The sequence below is a fragment of the Platichthys flesus genome, chromosome 23 (assembly GCF_949316205.1).
Source record: "Platichthys flesus chromosome 23, fPlaFle2.1, whole genome shotgun sequence".
NCBI classification, from domain to species: domain Eukaryota; kingdom Metazoa; phylum Chordata; class Actinopteri; order Pleuronectiformes; family Pleuronectidae; genus Platichthys; species Platichthys flesus.
The window spans coordinates 17356422-17375970 of record NC_084967.1 but is presented as its reverse complement, the minus strand read 5'-3'; the positions used below and the strand labels follow the sequence as shown (position 1 = coordinate 17375970).

Below are 19549 nucleotides of genomic sequence, written 5' to 3'. Positions count from 1 at the left end.
AAACTGGTTCATTAACGTTATAACAAAACCTGCTTTCATCTGTCAATCATTCACAACAGGAACATTAGAAACCAGTGGAACGTTAATCCACAGTTTCATCTGAGGTAAAGTTCAAAACCACAACCTTCTCCATCTATTGTAGAATAGAATGAAGGATCCTTATATTTCTCCTTTAAAAACCATTTGACTGTAACCCTGAACTAAACTCACCTAAACTTTATTCTGATGTCAAAGTCTCAACCCTCAAACCGCTCTGAAGGTCCTCACTTTGTAGGATAAAGTAAAAGTCCGCACACGGCCTGTGATGCATGTCCCTGACAGAGACACGCCCCCTGACCAGGTGACTAACGAGGAGGAGGTGACGAACACTCACAAGATGAAGATCAGTCGATCAGATCCAACAGTGGAGGAGCTTCCTGGTCAGAGGATCCGACCTCTGGGTGTTCAGTGTTTAATCAAACAGGAGAGTCCGTTAAATTCTAACTGAAGTTCAAACAAAGCATCAATGAGTCACCAGAGACAGGAAGTGTGCGTTCCCCCCCGACCAATCAGAGCTGAGAACGTCCTCCTCACCAGCCTCAGTGTCCCTTCTGTCCGTCACACGGCCGCCATCGATTAGAGAGACTCAGAAACCAGCAGGACGATCCCTGGCCTTCCTCAGGACACATTAACATGTACAGACGATAACGTGAAGATTATAATTAGAGTTCAACTTTGCAGTTTGGTTTAAATCTCAAAAAAATTAATTCTTTGATTTCAAATCTATGATTTTCAACTCATATTAAAACCAGAATTTACATCTACAAGTGGAAACTGTAAATTTTCCACTTGTTAAACTGTGACATTAGTTTTGACTAAATTAACTGAAATAACATTAAAAAACAAACATTAGCAATTAATTAATTATTCACAAGTTTTAAACTTTCCAAAGTCATTAATCCAGACATGTGTATTATTAAAATAACCCAGAATACACCTCAGAGTTCCTGAATGAAAGCTGTTGAACTGAAGCAGGTCAAATGCTTCCTGGTGCTGTTGGAAACATTTGCTCTGGTTTAACGAGGACTCAACACGAGCTCGGTGTAATGAGAGCAGCTCGGTGGATTGATTCTCCAGATCGAGGCCACAGGCTCCAACGGGTGCTCCATTATCTCACTGTAACCTACATACTGCACTGGGTTCACTGGTTCCTCTTGCTTCCAGTCTGTATGCTAAGCTAGGCTACGGTTTCCCCCTGCTTCCAGTCTTTTTACTAAGCTAGGCTAATGTTTCCCCTCGCTTCCAGTCTTTATGCTAAGCTAGGCTACTGTTTCACCTTGCTTCCAGTCTGTATGCTAAGCTAGGCTACTGTTTCACTTTGCTTCCAGTCTGTATGCTAAGCTAGGCTACTGTTTCCTCTTGCTTTCAGTCTTTATGCTAAGCTAGGCTACTGTTTCCCCTTGCTTTCAGTCTTTTTACTAAGCTAGGCTACTGTTTCCCCTCGCTTCCAGTATTTATGCTAAGCTAGGCTACTGTTTCCCCTTGCTTCCAGTCTGTATGCTAAGCTAGGCTACTGTTTCCCCTCGCTTCCAGTCTTTATGCTAAGCTAGGCTACTGTTTCCCCTTGCTTCCAGTCTGTATGCTAAGCTAGGCTACTCTTTCCCCTCGCTTCCAGTCTTTATGCTAAGCTAGGCTACTGTGTCTCCTTGCTTCCAGTCTTTATGCTAAGCTAGGCTACTATGTCTCCTTGCTTCCAGTCTGTAAGCTAAGCTAGGCTACTGTTTCCCCTTGCTTGCAGTCTTTATGCTAAGCTAGGCTACTGTTTCCCCTTGCTTTCAGTCTTTTTACTAAGCTAGGCTACTGTTTCCCCTTGCTTCCAGTCTTTATGCTAAGCTAGGCTACTGTGTCTCCTTGCTTCCAGTCTTTATGCTAAGCTAGGCTACTATGTCTCCTTGCTTCCAGTCTGTAAGCTAAGCTAGGCTACTGTTTCCCCTTGCTTGCAGTCTTTATGCTAAGCTAGGCTACTGTTTCCCCTTGCTTTCAGTCTTTTTACTAAGCTAGGCTACTGTTTCCCCTTGCTTCCAGTCCCTATGCTTAGCTAGGCTACTGTTTCCCCTTGCTTCCAGTCTGTATGCTAAGCTAGGCTACTGTTTCCCCTTGCTTGCAGTCTTTATGCTAAGCTAGGCTACTGTTTCCCCTTGCTTGCAGTCTTTATGCTAAGCTACTGTCTCTGCACTGGGTTCACTGAGTGTGTTTAAAGTGCATCAGGTCATTGTCAGCTGCTGAGTTGATGAATTCAGATTAGAAACAGATTCGTCACCTCTGGCTGTTTAATCCATCGACTCTGTGATCGACTCTAATCTGCAGCTGGGACACTGACGCACATGTTCACTGACCAGATGTGAAAACTACAAACTGTTCCTGGAGTAAACTACAGATTCATGGTCCGATCTGCGATGTCACTGTACACATTATATATATAGAGTTATTCTAAATGAACTGTAGACACAGAGGAATGTAAAGACAAAGAAGATTCTTTTCACAAACTGCATTAAATGATGAATGAAATCCGGAGTTAAAGTTAAACGATGACAGAACAGATCTAAAGTAAATATGATTTAATCACAAGGTTCATTAGAGAAGATAGAAAATAACTAAACTACAAACAGAATCTAATCTGAGCGGTTACAGGATGTGGAACATTTTATATTCAGATTATTCTGTTATGGTGTTTGATAATCTCAGTAGTTCTATTCTTCTGATTGTGTGTTTTTAGGTTAACGATGATTTGACATGTGAAGAAATCAAGAGAAATTTCACTTACACAACAAAATAATAACTTAGAAGATAAAAAAATATATATTTTGGGACGTAAGGAATTTTAAACGTGTCCTTCTAGGATTAGCGTCATTTTCCAGGCCATGTTTATAATATTGTATTATTTCATTCAAACACCAAGCTTCTGGTAAGTGGACGACCCGCTCTACCTCCTGAGACACAGCTCTGAATATTCCACAACATGGAAACCAACACAACCCACTGGCCTGAATGAGCTGAAAATCCTACACTGACAGACTGACACCAACAGAGCCTGAGAGCATATCTGACAGAAACACACCTGAGAGTAACACACTGAGAGCAACAAACTGACAGTAACACACCTGAGAGTAACACACCTGAGAGTAACACACCTGAGAGTAACACACCTGAGAGTAACACACCTGAGAGTTACACAGTGAGAACAACACAGTGAGAGTAACACACCTGAGAGTAACACAACTGAGAGTAACACAACTGAGAGTAACACACCTGACAGTTACACAACTGAGAGTCCCACACCTGAGAGTAACACACTGAGAGTAACACACCTGAGAGTAACACAGTGAGAACAACACAGTGAGAGTAACACACTGAGAGTAACTCAGTGAGAGTAACACACTGAGAGTAACACATCTGAGAGTAACACACTGAGAGTAACACAGTGAGAGTAACACAGTGAGAGTAACACAGTGAGAGTAACACACTGATAGTAACACAGAGAGAACAACACAGTGAGAGTAACACCTGAGAGTAACACAGTGAGAACAACACAGTGAGAGTAACACACTGAGAGTAACTCAGTGAGAGTAACACACTGAGAGTAACACACTGAGAGTAACACACTGAGAGTAACACACCTGAGGGTACCACACCTGAGAGTAACACAGTGATAGTAACACAGTGATAGTAACACAGTGAGAACAACACAGTGATAGTAACACAGTGAGAACAACACAGTGAGAACAACACAGTGAGCGTAACACACTGAGAGTAACACACCTGAGAGTAACACACTGAGAGTAACACACCTGAGAGTAACACACCTGAGAGTTACAGTGAGAACAACACAGTGAGAGTAACACACCTGAGAGTAACACAACTGAGAGTAACACACCTGACAGTTACACAACTGAGAGACCCACACCTGAGAGTAACACACTGAGAGTAACACACCTGAGAGTAACACAGTGAGAACAACACAGTGAGAGTAACACACTGAGAGTAACTCAGTGAGAGTAACACACTGAGAGTAACACACCTGAGAGTAACCCACCTGAGAGTAACACACCTGAGAGTAACACACCTGAGAGTAACACACCTGAGAGTAACACACTGATAGTAACACACCTGAGAGTAACACACCTGAGAGTAACAAACCTGAGAGTAACACAGTGAGAACAACACAGTGAGAGTAACACACTGAGAGTAACTCAGTGAGAGTAACACACTGAGAGTAACACACTGAGAGTAACACACTGATAGTAACACAGTGAGAACAACACAGTGAGAGTAACTCAGTGAGAGTAACTCAGTGAGAGTAACACACTGAGAGTAACACACTGAGAGTAACACACCTGAGAGTACCACACCTGAGAGTACCACACTGAGAGTAACACACTGAGAGTAACACATTGAGAACAAAACAGTGAGAGTAACACAGTGAGAACAACACACCTGAGAGTAACACACTGAGAGTAACACACCTGAGAGAAACACACCTGAGAGTAACACACCTGAGAGTAACACAGTGAGAGTAACACACCTGAGAGTAACACAGTGAGAACAACACAGTGAGAGTAACACACTGAGAGTAACTCAGTGAGAGTAACACACTGAGAGTAACACAGTGAGAGTAACACACTGAGAGTAACACACCTGAGAGTAACACACTGAGAGTAACTCAGTGAGAGTAACACACTGAGAGTAACACAGTGAGACTAACACAGTGAGAGTAACACAGTGAGAGTAACACAGTGAGAACAACACAGTGAGAACAACACAGTGAGAACAACACAGTGAGAACAACACAGTGAGAACAACACAGTGATAGTAACACACTGATAGTAACACAGTGAGAACAACACAGTGAGAACAACACAGTTGTGTATCTCACCCTGTGTCTTCAGTTGAATCTTCAGACGAGCTGCAGCTCCTCGTCCCATTTGACAGATTAGCCAGGTCGGGGGGGATTACTGCAGCTGACGAGTCTAAGCTGCTAATTAATGACTCATTGGCAGAGGGCGGGGCTTAGAGGATAGCCCACAGTTAACGTTCTGTAGGTCTATGACCTCATTGTCTCCCTGTCATGTGACTGGTTGGCGCCCAGGTTGAACGGAACCGATCTGGAGCAGCAGCCACGTTGACGCCTCAACATCATAATGTGTCTTCATGTCTTTATGTCATTAACGAATCAAACTCACACTCGTCTCTGGTTTTACTTTCATGAGTCGACCGTCATTAAAGTTCTGCTGCAGCTGAAGTTTCCTCATTAACCTCGTTCTCTTCCAGAACTCATTTAATATCCTGACACGACCTGGTTCCTCCAGCTGAGGGTCAGGAGGAAACTGAAGAACTTCTCTGCTTCTAACGCTGAGTGTTTGAGAAGCTCTGATGGCTCAAGGTTCTCACAGAGAGAGAGACGGATCTAAACCGGATGTTCGCTCCGACCTTCATGAGCCACAGAAACCAGCAACTTGTTTTTCTGTTCCAGGGAAAATAAAAACCTGATTAGAAAAGAAAACAAGAATCTGAGATAACGAACAGCAACCAACCAATCAGCAGCCTCCTGGTCACATGGTCTCTGCAGATCAAAGGTCAAACACTCCAGATCAGATTATTGATCCACTTCAAAGACGTTGACGTCACTCAAGGTTTTTAACCTTTTCAGTGGAAAATTATACAAACATAAAGTTCCAATAGGAGTTTATAAAAATATGTAAAAAAATGTAATGATTAAAAATACACAAAATTGTATTTCTCGTGAGGATTCATCTATTTGTGTCTTTTTCTGTTTCGTCTGCAACAAACCGACCAGTGAGAAAGAAGCAGAGCTAGTGATTGATTGATTGATTGACTGATTGATTGATTGATTGATTGATTGACTGATCTCTGTGACCTCCGTCCTGCAGCCTCAGTGGGAAACTCGACTCCTGTCAATCAGCTCCAGTTTCCTGTTTCTTTCCCACAATGCAACACGGTAACACCTGCTGGGTACGGTTACATCACCCTGTCGTCACGGTAACATCACACAAGCAGCCGGAGACGCCCGGTAACCGAGTCACAGACAAAAGCACCATATAATAAAAAAGAGGGATCAATAATCATATCCATGAATGTGTTTGTTGATAGATACCCATGTTGCCTGTATCAATACTTTGACTGAATGTCTCTTACTTCTAACAGTAACTTCATAAAGTGACGTTTGTAATTTAAATAGATTTTATTTTAAGTCTCGTCAGAGAAAAGCTTCAGAGACATGAACGTCATTATATCAATAATATTCATAACCACAGTCTCCATGAAGCAAACAGAGTTCCCTCCACCAGAAACTTTCCCTCCTCGTCTCTGGTTGTTTCCAAAAATAAAACGTCCCACTGGAGACACTGGGAGGAAACGTCCAGGAATAGTGCAGGTCGGCCCCCGAGGGCCACAGAGGCCGAGGGGACGCGTCCCCGCAGCAGAGACCGGCCGAGGAGGACGGACAGGAAACTGTCCTCCAACACAACTACTGACATCAATGGGTCTCTGGTGTTTTCTACTGACACCACGACCTTTGACCTCCACCTTAAACAGCTGACACACACCTGAGGACAGACACACACCTGAGGACAGACACACACCTGAGGAAAGACTCACACCTGAGGACAGACACACACCTGAGGACAGACACACACCTGAGGACAGACACACACCTGAGGACAGACTCACACCTGAGGACAGACACACACCTGAGGACAGACACACACCAGATACACTCAAGTGTATCTTTCTCTCTGTGGTTGTGTCTCTTTGTGTCAGTGCAGGTTATCTCACCTTGCAGAGTCTCACACACACACACAGCAGGTGTGTGATGCTAACATGCTAACAAGACAGAGATAGGAGCGTTTGGTTCTATATTCTCATTGTTAACCACATTAAATATACAATAAACCTCAGTGAACCGAACTCCATGAAATATTCAGCTTATTTAAGGTAAACTCCCGTATAAAAAGATATAATCGTATTTTGCACCGGATTTTTACAGATAACTAGTTGTGTGTAGCTGTTGTTGACTTCGGCATAAATATGGTCCAGTCTCAGACTGTTATACTTAATAAACTGGGTATTTGACCCGGGTTTGGTGTGTCACAGCTCGGCGTGGTCCCGCAGGATGAGCCGCTGAATGAATGAGTTCAATCGATAAGAACAGAAGTGAAGTTTGGTGTGGAACGGAGTGACGCCGTGACTGCGACAGTAGAACCACTGAGCTCCGGACAGTGTCCTCACCTGCAGGTCCGAGGCGGCATCCGGCATGGCTCCGGTTCGGTCCGGCTCCGGGTCCCGGCCAGACGGAGCTGTTCTCCGGGCGCACAGCTCTTCCCGCTCCTCGGTACCGGACAAGGGGACTTCTCCTCCGGTCACCGGGGCTCTGCTCTACCGGATTCCCTCTCTCTCTCTCTCTCTCTCTCTATCCGGTCGGTGGTGAACCGGACTCTCTCTCTCTCCGGTCGGTGGTGAACCGGACTCCCTCTCTCCGGTCGGTGGTGAACCGGACTCCCTCTCTCCGGTCGGTGGTGAACCGGACTCTCTCTCTCCGGTCGGTGGTGAACCGGACTCCCTCTCTCCGGTCGATGGTGAACCGGACTCTCTCTCTCTCCGGTGTGAGACTCGGTCTGGACTAAACTCTAAACAGCTGTTGAACCTGCAGCAATGGGAGGAGACTGCACTACAGGACACGCCCCCTCGGGTATCCAGGTTACACCATGAAGATTATTTTATTAAATTTTTTATTATAAATAATCATTATATATATATTATTGTTATATAGATAATTATCACTAGTGTAAAGACCTGGAGTTATCATTTCGTTGCTCTTTTGAAATGAGTGACTGTGAAACTTGAACAGTGGGTGAACATGAGGGGTGAGGACGCCCCCTGGTGCCGGACACACTGAAGTACACAACACAAACAGGTTTTCACTGTAAATGTGTTATACTGTGTGTTATATGTAAACATGTTGTGTTTTACATGTTGGTTCAACCGAGTGTAAAGTTTTTATATTTCTGGATGAAATGTTTAAATACCATGTTTCTCCTCAGCAGGTGATGTGTGTTTGTGTGTCTGTTGTGTGTCTGTTGTGCGTTTGTCCTGCAGAGTTCATCTTTTTCATTTTTCTATCGTAGCTTTTCTTTGAAAAAACGTTATTGACATTTGTTTCATTTTTAACAATTTAAGTAAAAGATTATATTTCAACATCTGATTCGAGGCTGTGAGGACGAAGGTGTTAAAGAGTTTGTGTTGACACTGTATCCAACAGGGGGCGCTGTGGATAAACAGGTTTACATCTGAGCGCCAGGTCCACTTCTGGATTGGTCGCCTGAGCAGCAGAAGAAGAATCAAACTCAAACTGAGAATAAAACAGATGATTGACACAAAACTATTTTACTGTTTTATACAAGAATTTAAATCATGATGACTGAACGAGTCTTTTGTCTCCGGCGTCTGTTCGAGTCCCAGCCTCTTCATCGTGCTGAAAATCACAGTCCAGGTTGCAGGTTTGAATCCCTGAGACCAGACTCGAGGGCTTCGAGTTCCTCACACCGGCAGCATCTCGAAGCGGTTTGTCATGTGACCCCACCCCACTGAAGAACTGAATCAAGTCAGCTGGTCAGGAGGTGTCGGCAGTGAGCTCCAGTTCACAAGGTTCCTCTTCATCTTCCTCTTCCTCTGACACGCGGTCAAATGAAGAGACGAGCTGAACGTTTGATATCCGTCAGGCGACCTGCTCTCGTGTTCAGGTGGATCTGACCAGCTCACGTGGTCATGGCGTCTGGTGATGCTGCCGGTGTGACTCGTCGTGACTTTCAAACTGACTGAGGATCAGCCTCAGGAAACCTCGATGACCTCCATGCTGCCGGAGAAACTCGACTGACTGCCGACCTTCACCATCTCCTCCCGCGACCTGCTGTCCGTCATCCCGTCTCCGAACTCCATCTGGCAGCTCCGTCGCTTCAGCTGCTTCTCGAAGCTGCTCTCCTCGTGCCAGCTCCGCCTCGAGTCGCAGCGGTCGCCCATTCTCTGCCGACTGCGGCGCCGTACCGCCTCCAGGCCGTGACTGCAGCTGTACGCCGCAAAGCCTCCACCGCCGCTCAGGATGGAGGTGGAGTAGAAACGAGAGGAGTCGGAGGAGAGGTACCAGCCGCCGGTCAGGGAGGAGGTGGAGACGGTGACGGGGCCCAGCAGGATGTCGGAGTGCCAGCCTTTCAGGGCGCCGCCGGACCCCGGCTGGGCCAGGTGCTGCAGACTGTGGGAGAGGCCGAACAGGAAACTGGTGGAGTTCTCCGTGCTGCCGCTCCGGTGCAGCTGCTGGGAACAGTTCGGAGCGGGAGGAGCAGCAGGAGCAGCAGGAGCAGCAGGAGCAGTTAAGGTGCTGGAGGCCGGCGGCTCCATTCGCTCTGCTCCGGCTGCCTCCTCCTTGTCGGGGCTCTGCTCTGGCGTGGACTGCTCCGACACCTCCTCCACGGGGGAGAACTGACACGGTTTACTAGTCGTCTCTTTGAAGGAGGGCGGTTTGTAGAAGTCAGTGGCGTCTCCTGATGTGGCGTGAGGAGCGAACACTCTGTGAGCGGCAGCCCCGCCCACCTCGCCAAACGACTTGATGTCCAGGGAGAAGGAGCGTTTCAGCCGGGCGTTGTCCTCGGGGCCGTCAGCGAGCTGCAGGCCGCCCAGAGCCTCAGCCAGCGGACGCTTGTCGGGGGCGTCGGCTAAAGCACAGGGCGGGGGGAGGGCCTCCAGCGGAGCCGGGCCGGGGGCCACAGCGACCTCGGGGCTGAGGGCGGACTCCAGGTCGTCAGGTGGAGGGGGGGCCTCGGCGCTGGGCTCCTGATGAAGGAGGGACTTGACTTTGGTCTCCGCTCCGTGAGGACTCTTGATCTTCTTCTCAAAGTCGAGCAGCTGACCCAGGAAGTTGAAGTTGGGCGAGATGGTCGGACGCTTCTCCTTCACGAACCTGAGAAGGAAAAACAGAGCAGCTCGTTAGTGAGGTCCTGACGAGCGGCTCAACGAGTTCATCTTAATCTGGTTCCACAGCCTGAGAGTCGAATATCAGGAGAAACCAGATCATGTGTGACATCACGTCTGAAGACGAACCCTGATGACATGTGTCCTCTGAGTCCGATGTGTCGTCCAATCAGCAGTGACGTGTATATTAACCCCGCCTCATTAAAAAGAGAAGAACGAACCTTCAAACTATAACATGTGAACAACTATCTCCTGCCAGCAGGGGGCGTCACATTTGTTTTGTTCATAATAGTTATGATGAGGAGATTTAGAGATTTATTGTATTTTATTTTGAAACCGACCTGTACGCCTCGTCCAGCGGCATGTCCATCCTCTTCATGATGTAGGCAATGGCGATGGTGGCTGAGCGAGAGATTCCAGCGAGACAGTGAACCAGGACGCGGGCGTCCGATGCTTTGGCCTTTTCTGCAACACAGAGACGTTCAGATCAGCTGACGGGTTCAAATCAGAACAGGAAGCAGAGAGCGTTTCCCTCGTGTCCGACCTATGAACTCCACCGATCGGTCCAACCACGGCAGGATCTTCTCACAGAACGAGTCGTTCACCGGAACCCGCAGGAAGTGAGAGTCAGGGACGAAGTCTGGTTTGGGGCAAGTGTGACTGGCGTTCAGGACGTAGACGATCCGGTTCTGCTGCATCAGCTCCTGCAGGAGAAGATGAAGGTCAAAGTCCAAAATCTGCTCAAACAGGTGACCGCACGGAAAACATGTAATGGTAGAAAATAGAACGTTAAACGACACCAGTGACTGAAGTTTAGAAACAAGAAAAATCATATGATTTTAAACTTTCTGACATTCATGAACTGACAAAGTAAATAAACAACTGACATGTCATTATCTCTCTTTGTTTTACTTCCTCAGATTCAACTGTAAAAACGGATTTATATTTTACTGATTGTCCCTGAACTGATCACGTGAGACGTTCACATTCTTCAGATTGTTTGTGCTTTGTTGTTTATATTCATGTTTCAATGTTTGTACGTAACTAATAACCATATAATATCCGACCATGTGTCCAGCGTGTGGCGCTGTACCTGGTTGAGGACGTCCCGCTGGCAGCCCAGGTACAGGTGCGGCAGGATGCGCGTGGGACCGATGTTGTTGACGGGGAGACACGGCTGCGAGATGCACGAGGGAACCAGAGACGACTTCCCCTCACACAGTCCAGGGAACAGATGACAGAACTCAGAGAAGCCCCCTGCAGAAGGTCACAGGTTCACGTCTCATTTAGAACCAGTGGATCAATGTGTGTGTGTGTGTGTGTGTGTGTGTGTGTGTGTGTGGTTCCTCCTCTCTTGTGGCCAGGGAACCAGCCTCTGAGCTGCCCTCTTTTAGTCTCACTAGTTTGTTATAAACTACATCAAACTTCATTACTTTATACTAATTTCACATTTAGATTATATTTTTTCAATTGAATGTTTATTTTAAAACAATATGATTTAAAAGACCTTAAACTTTGATTCTGTTTGGTTCATTTCGTGTCTGTTCTTCAGGACAATGCGTTTGATCCGTGTTGGTGGAGTTATAGATATAAATCAGATGATAAACATTAATTCAGCTGCTCAGGACGACAGATGTGATTCCACTGAAAGCTCCAGAAATCCACACTGTTCTATTTGAATAAATCCAAAGTTTCAAACCATTCAACGTGTGCGTCTGTCAACTACGTCCCCGTATCTCTCGGCTCCGAACCCTTGGTTCCTACTGAAGAAACATGAATTTGTTGGGGACTATTTCCAGCAGCGGATGAATCCACAGCTCTGGTGAGTTGTGACCTCGGTTGTTTGAATTTGAAGATGAACGCGTCTCGTTCACAGACTCACAGCAGAAGAAGCCTCACTGTCCGGCTGCTGTCAAACCTTTGAGCAACGGATTTAAAAAGCTCAAAGTCGTTCAGGTTGTTTTGGGTGGAGTCGTCGGAGCAGCATTACATCATCGTTACATAACGTCACCCTGAGGTCGTTTGTGATAAACAGCTGATGACGAGTTGAAGAAGCTGCTCAGGAAGTTCCCTCCAGACGGAGGAACCTGAGCTCACTTTATTATATTCAACAGATTATTGATCTGTGACGTTTCACCATCACTGGAAAAAACTGAGCTGCAAATCTAATCGTATAGAAATGAACAGAATTAAGTCTTATTGTACAGAATGACCCTCCACTCAAACTCCGCCCCTCACTGATAAGTGTCGGTCTCTGGTGTGAACTGACCTGAGAGCAGGTGGACGGACGGGAAGCTTCTCTCCAGTTTGACCAGCAGGACGCTGAGGAACGACTCGGAGCCGAGAGACGTCGGGTCGGAAGAACTCTGGTCGTACACCACGACCTCCTGATCGCCCTGCAGCTCCAACTGCAGCAGTGAGAGAGAGAGAAACTCTGACATCACTTCCTCTTTGTGTCCATTTGTCTGAAGAGTCCCCCCCCCCCCCCCCGTGGATCATGTGCTTTACCTTCTTCTTGGCCGAGTGCTGCAGCAGCTCGGCGATCTGGACCTTGTCCTGCTGCAGCCTCCTCTTCATCAGCTTGGAGCAGTTCACGTTCACCGCCTCCAGGATGTGAGAGACGTTGAAGTCCACGAAGGGTCGGCTGTCAATCAACACCACCCGATCCAGCCCCCCCTCCAGCAGTGCTACCAGAGCCTCCGCCCCGATGGGCCGCACCGCGCTCGGCCTCAGCATCCCAGATCCGGACCTGGACCCTGGAGGCTCCGACACGTCAAGGCCCACCTCCCACCCGCCCCAAACCCACTCCCCTCCCCCAACCCCCTCCCCTCCCTACTCGTTGTCCCCCCCCTCCGGAGCGTCCCGGGCCGGCGGTCCAGCAAAGATACACAGCCTGGCGAGGAACCTCAGAGGATGAAGAGCTCCATTGTGTCGGGCCGGTATGATGTCATCCTAATGGCGCTTGGCAGCCGAAAAACCCCGGGACGAGAGAGAGAGAGAGAGAGAGAGAGAGAGAGAGAGAGAGAGAGAGAGAGAGAGAGAGAGAGAGAGAGAGAGAGAGAGAGAGATCTCACTCTACCCTGAGAGGCAAAAAGGCCAAACGGAAACAGAAGCTTCTCTTCTCATGAGCTGAGCGGTGATGACGTCACGGAGCTCGACCGGGTCGTCGTGTTGAAGTCGTTTCAGAGTCTGACACAAAAAAAGATTTAGTTCAGTTTCACAGAAAGAAAAAAAGAGTCTGAACAAAAACAAACATGTTTCCTCACGTCTGCAGAACACGTGAACACGTGAACCAGGAACACGTGAACACGTGAACACGTGAACACGTGAACACGTGAACCAGGAACACATGAACACATGAACACATGAACACGTGAACAGGTGTTTTTTTTATTTACATACACATGTATGTAAATAAAGACGACATCACGTCTCCACTTCCTCCAGAACTGAAGCTAAAATATCTGAGACTCAAACGCTGCCATCTTGTGGTGATGGCATCATCTACAGTCAGAGTCTGAGCAGAGGTGATGGTGGAGGTCCCGCCCACACACTCTCAACCAATCCTGAGTTACTCTCAGCCGTCAATCATGACCACGCAGCTGTTCTTATATCATCAAATAACATGAACATCAGTGCGTCAGAGATAGTTTGAGAGAGAAGACGCTCCACTGCAGTTCCAACATATCACAGAGTGAGACATCTGTTTTTACAAGATCTCAACAGAGTCAGAGCCTCATCAGATCAATAACTAATCAAATTCAAGTTATAAAGAGTTTATTCACTGAACTTTAATAACTACGGTAACTGTTGGAGATCAAAGGATTTCACTAGAGGAGGTTGGTTATATGTAATATTTTATTATTATCTCTAAGAACTAGAAACTGAATTTATTAAAATATTCAGCAAAATTAAAGATCACTTTAAATCCTCAAATGAGTGAAACTGAGTGAAGCTGATTCATGCTATGAATGAATGAGTTGATGTTGAAGCAGTTGCAGATGATGTTGTGTTACTTAAACAAACAGTTTCTATTTCATCTGACGTCAAAGAAAGAATCAGGAATAACTTCATTTCCAGGGTTTTTATGTATTTTTTACCAATAGACTAAGAATGAATCAATAAGTGATAATGCAGCTGGTACCTGCTGCTCTGGACTCATCGAGTCAGAGACACATTTCATCAGCAGCCGAGTCTGAGGAAGAATCAACGAGACTCTGATAAACCACCAGCTACAGTAACGTCCGAACGCATCATCAGTCACATGACCTCGCTCTGGTTTCCTGAAGGTCACAGAGGTCGACACCAAAGATGAACCAGGACGAGGAAGAGGAAACAAGAGTAAAACCATTTAACGGTTTCCTGTCGGCACATGATGTTTGTTATCATATCAACAACAACAACACAGCTCACTGATTTATAAAATCATAATTTCCAACTGAGATGATGGTTCGATCCTGATGACTCTGACACCTCGGCAGCCAATCAGAGGACTTTAACCACTCACTTAAACACAGGTGGGAGGGGCTCATCTGCACCCAGTGGACGGTACTAGCTGTCAATCACTCTGTGGTACCCCCCCCCCCCCCCCCTCTAAATGATCATAATTCACTAAATGAACATCAGCTGTTTGAAGAAGACTTGAAACTCCTGAATGTTTCTGACGTCATAAAGTGAGACGTCACTTTCTATAGAAACTACCAGAGGAGTCGCCCCCTGCTGGAAGAGAAACAGACTGTAGCTGTGATAAAACCGTGTTGATGTGTATTATTACACAATCTGTCCTACGTTAGTGTAGTATTTGTATAAAACACATCATGGGACGTGTACATGAATATGAACAGTGATATTATATGAAAAATTAAAACAATGAATGTAAACTCTACTAAAAAACACTTTTACTATTGAGGTTTGATGTTAATTCTTAAATGGACGTTAATGGACCTGAGCTCCGTCAGCAAACCGAAGTGACACCGGTTTGAAAACATATTAGATCAAACCTGTTCAAACTTATGAATCTGTTTGACTGGATTTCAAGTGAGTTCATCGTGACGTTAACGTTACTTTACAGTTACTTTGACGTTACTTAACGTGAGCTCACGGCTCTCTGACATCTGATCTGTTTCGATGGAACCGACCGACTGACCGATCACAGTCGGTTCCCCACCTCACGGTTCAGTCGGTAACCGTCAGTAAACGTCGGTGAACGTCAACAGTCGGTGGTGTAGCTCCGCCACCGGACAGAAGTGAAACTTTGGGCCCGTTAACGGAACTTTACCGGACACCGGCGCTGGCGTGAGGCTGGCGGCTCAAAGAGTCGGGACTCACCGGGAGAAGCAGCGGAGGAGCGGCGGAGAAGCAGCGGAGCGTCCGGTGGTCCTCAGCGGAGCGGAGCGCAGATGGGCCCCGGGCAGGAGGCGTCTTCTCCGGACACGAGCACCGAGCCGCCGCGGTGCCGCGCTGCTCCAGGGATGAGGTCACCGCGGTGAAAATACACGGGTGTCGTCATCGATGGAGCTCTTAAAGGGGCAGTGACGTCCGCCCGGACAGGGACCACTTCCGGCTGCAGGGGGCGCTGCAGTGGAGCGTCTATCAGGGACCACTTCCGGCTGCAGGGGGCGCTCCAGAGCCACGAGACTTATGGTATAAACTCTATATTCGAAAAGAAAATGACTTGATATGTACATGAATGTTTCAAACTAACTCAAAGAACAACAACTCCCATGATTCCTTTCTGCTTCACAGCCTCATTTGGTCTCAATAGCAACGTTTCCTCCCAAACGTGTCGCCCCCTGGTGGTTGATTTCATTATAAGAATGGAAGTCATGTTTCCTGCTCTACGTGCGTCTGTTAGCTTGATAAGTGGTTAGCCTCCGGAGCCTTTAATTAGCATCCTCGTTGCTGTTTCCTAGCAGCAGCATTTCATGACTAAATATACGTGACTGAACAATTAGTGAATTAACTAATGATTCTGTCCTGATCTGATCTTCTGTAAATGAAATAAATTGTGATTAAAATCACCATTTTCATAGACTCTGTATAAAATGAATAAATTAAACTAGATTTATTTATTTATACATCTTGACACACGTCTTCTATCTCGTTAAAGTTTGTTGAACATGTGAATCTGAGTCTCTGAGGTTTTTATTGTCCGTCATTTGTCAGGAGACGAGATGAAGGCAGAAGAATCGTGAAAGGTTTTCATTCTGGAGCAATTAGCATGCATGGCTAACTCCCCCCCGCCGGATGTGCGCGAGCGGCTCAGAGCTGCACATTCCTCCGATCACACGTCCGTGTGTTTACAACATGAACCTTCAGCTGCATCACATCTGTCCTTCATTTCAAACATGGAACATTACATATAAAAACTTTACTCAGACAAAATCATCTAAATATTTACATTTTAAAGCAGAATAATCTGTGACCAAGTAAAGATGTTTCAAAAAATCACATTTCACTGTTATATTAGATTGTGTTAAATTATGTTATGTTAAGTTAGAATTTAGTCCCATTCATCAGATGTTATGATGATATGATGATAAACTCTGGGTAACACGTTAGATTTTATACATTTATATATTTTGATCAAGTAAATTATGAATACAACTTTTTCATTTGTATTATTATTTTCTCTCCCTGTTCATTGTCAAGTTTTTGGTTGTAATAAAGATTTGTTGAAACAAGTGTCTCTGTGAGAAGTCCGTCCAGAGGGGGCGGTCATTTAACAAACGCAAATACATCGAGAAGAAGAAGAAGAGCAAACCGGATGTAAACAAGTTACTCTGAATTATTGTTCTAAGGCGAGTTTAGATTAGTCTGAACTATTAAAGTTAACGCGGGTTTAAATAAGTCTGAACTCTTGTTAGCGCGGGTTCACGTTAAATTAGTTGCTCTACGTGTGTTTGTGAAGTTAACTGTTAGCCTTTAGCCGACTGCAGCTAACAACATGGATGACAACAAGGTGAGAAGCTAACGGTGGCTAACTCCGTTCACCTGTAACCAGCTGTAACTCACAGCTGGTCCGCGGTCAGCTGGCGGGTCGTTAACGAGCTGGTTAGTCAAACCCTCGGACGCTAACTAACTAGCTGGTGCGGCTAACTGCGGGGAATTCAGTAGGTGACATGAAGCTAACTGGAGCTAATGCTAACTGCGTTTCTGCAGCTCGTTGGAATATTTACATTTTAATTTAGAGAAATGTTGAACATGTGTGTCACAGACCGTCTGTCCGTGACACACACAGACACAGACCGTCTGTCCGTGACACACACAGACACACACACAGACACAAACCGTCTGTCCGTGACACACACAGACACACAGACACAGACCGTCTGTCCGTGACACACACAGACACAAACACAGACACACACACAGACACAGACCGTGTGTCCGTGACACACACAAACACAGACACAGACCGTGTGTCTGTGTTTGTTTCTTCATCGTCTTGGAACAAAGCTCAATGATTTTAAAACAGGTGAAATCATCACCTCACTCAGAGGTCCCCTTGTCCTCTGGCCCCTCTTGTTCTCTGGTCCTCTTGTCCTCTGGTCCTCTGGCCCCCCCTTGTCCTCTGGTCCTCAGGACTCCAGGGACCAGCTCAGGGATCTGAATTCGGGCCTGGCTCTCTGATTCATTTCTCTTTTATTAGAAATGAGTGATTATAGATGAACTTTACTGGTCTCAAACTGTAAATTCCTGTAAAATAATAATCGGAGAATATGTTAAATGTATTTATTCTTTCTGATATGAAATGAGTTATGTTATGTTTGAGTTTTGTATCTGGTCTTCTGTTAGAAATATTCCTTCTACACATACGTGGATGTAAAAATCTGCTGTTTGTTAGATGATCGCCGGTAAAGTGAAGAAACCGGGGAAGCGAGGTCGTAAACCTGCGAAGATCGACCTGAAGGCCAAACTGGAGCGGAGCCGCCAGAGCGCCAGAGAGTGTCGAGCGAGGAAGAAGCTGAGGTACCAGTACCTGGAGGAGCTGGTTTCCAGTAAAGAGCGAGCGATCTGCGCCCTGAGGGAGGAGCTGGAGATGGTAGGAACCGGTCACATGGGAACGTCCTGAGCTCGATGAGCAGCACATGATCAGAAACATTGATAATTGATTGAAATTGATTGTTGTAATAATATAAATAATCGTAAGTTATGAGGAAACACAGCTGAAAGAGTTTGATTGTAGATCCACAACACGACCAGAGTTACTGACATGGAAATGAATGGTCATAATTAATGTGATAAATGGTCGTTAGCTTGACCTTTAACCTCTGTGCCTTCCTCTCTCAGTACAAACAGTGGTGTTCGGCCATGGACCAGGGGAAGATCCCGTCAGAGATCAAAGCTCTGTTGACCGGGGACGAGCAGAAAACGCCTCAGAGCGCCGGCGGCACCAAGACGTCCAAGAACAGCAAGAACAACAAGAGCAGCGTGGGCAGCAACAGTCAGGGCTAGCCACGCCTCGGACGGAGGCCACAGACTGACGAGAGAAACGGCTGCTGTCAATCATCCTCAACATACATGTCAACGTTCACACTAACACACAGGAAGTGGCAGATTCACGGCTTTTTTCTTTACCCGCCAGTTTCTTGTTTCATGACGAACGTGAAGCTGAGTTCCAGTTCCTGATTCACGAAACGGCTCTAACAGGTCAGAGGTCAGTTCTTCATCAGGGCGCCGCAGCACAGGGCGGTCACGTGACTTAAGAAAGTAAAACTTTCTTAACATCACGTTTTCTGAGGAGTTATTTTACTGAATTGTAAAAGGCACATTTTTCTGTGGGACAGATTTAAATATTGTGAGATAATGTTGGACAGTTTGAAGGTCGACAACAGATCAGCTGAGGTTTTTTATTTTAAATTAAAAGGTTTTGTAAAGAAAAAGTTAATAATCTATCGGCACTTTTGAAAAATTAAGAATCACCACAGAGCTCATTACAAAAATCAACGGTTTTAACGTGTTCGTCCACGTTTCTCCAGAAATTTAAATTAAACATTTGTGACATTTTTATAAACTGCTTCTGGAATCCTGAGTCACATGACTGGCGACGGAGAGGAAACAGCAGACGACAGACGCTCTGATGAAGCTGATTAAATCTTAACGTGAATGTGGCTTTAATTTTTATCTTTGTTCTACGAACGTGGCCTCAGAGGTCAGAGGTCAGAGCGGCAGGATGTGGACAGTGTGAGATATATTTTTATATTTGAGTGTTTTCGTGAAGGAAAATTGAATTTTCTGCTTCTTCTGAGTAAAATGATAAAAATAGTAGTTTCACCTGCAGCTTTTTATTCTTTCATATTTTCAGTTCACTTTGTTTCTTTCTCTTCGCTTGTGTCTGACAGTTAGAATTAATAACATCAATGTTTACTGCTGATTTTATTTCGGACCAACAAGTTTGAAGTGTTTTTTTGTCATTTGGTAAAGTTTTGCACTTTCTTCACTTTCTTCAGACGCACTTTGAACTTTGCTCATTTTGTTTCCCATGAAAATAAACGTGTTTGACTGAGACTCTGTGATTGAACAGAAACTT

At 45.8% G+C, this 19549-nt stretch overlaps 2 protein-coding genes across 2 annotated transcripts; one reads left to right on the top strand and one right to left on the bottom strand.

The window, feature by feature from the left end:
• Positions 1–8418: 8418 nt before the first annotated feature.
• dusp16 (dual specificity phosphatase 16) lies at positions 8419–12795 on the bottom strand. The gene is made up of 6 exons (XM_062382300.1): positions 12526–12795; positions 12287–12425; positions 11111–11274; positions 10562–10721; positions 10359–10482; positions 8419–10006 (listed from the first exon to the last, which is right to left on the bottom strand). The coding sequence occupies exons 1-6, from the start codon at positions 12751–12753 to the stop codon at positions 8884–8886; spliced, it is 1938 nt and encodes a 645-aa protein (XP_062238284.1). The 5' UTR covers positions 12754–12795; the 3' UTR covers positions 8419–8883.
• Positions 12796–16754: 3959 nt separating this feature from the next.
• crebl2 (cAMP responsive element binding protein-like 2) lies at positions 16755–19527 on the top strand. Its single transcript, XM_062383050.1, has 3 exons — positions 16755–16978; positions 17864–18061; positions 18310–19527. The coding sequence occupies exons 1-3, from the start codon at positions 16964–16966 to the stop codon at positions 18472–18474; spliced, it is 378 nt and encodes a 125-aa protein (XP_062239034.1). The 5' UTR covers positions 16755–16963; the 3' UTR covers positions 18475–19527.
• The last annotated feature ends 22 nt before the right edge of the window (positions 19528–19549 follow it).

What these genes read in the sequence shown, in the direction of transcription:
- dusp16 (XM_062382300.1), bottom strand. Translation starts at nt 12,753, where the DNA reads ATGCTGAGGCCGAGCGCGGTGCGGCCCATCGGGGCGGAGGCTCTGGTA. An exon ending in GTCCGTCCACCTGCTCTCAG is followed by an intron (nt 11,275 to 12,286) that starts GTCAGTTCACAC and finishes GACCTTCTGCAG; the next exon opens with GGGGCTTCTCTGAGTTCTGT. An exon ending in CCGCTGGACGAGGCGTACAG is followed by an intron (nt 10,007 to 10,358) that starts GTCGGTTTCAAA and finishes TTTCCTTCTCAG; the next exon opens with GTTCGTGAAGGAGAAGCGTC.
- crebl2 (XM_062383050.1), top strand. An exon ending in TGAGGGAGGAGCTGGAGATG is followed by an intron (nt 18,062 to 18,309) that starts GTAGGAACCGGT and finishes TTCCTCTCTCAG; the next exon opens with TACAAACAGTGGTGTTCGGC.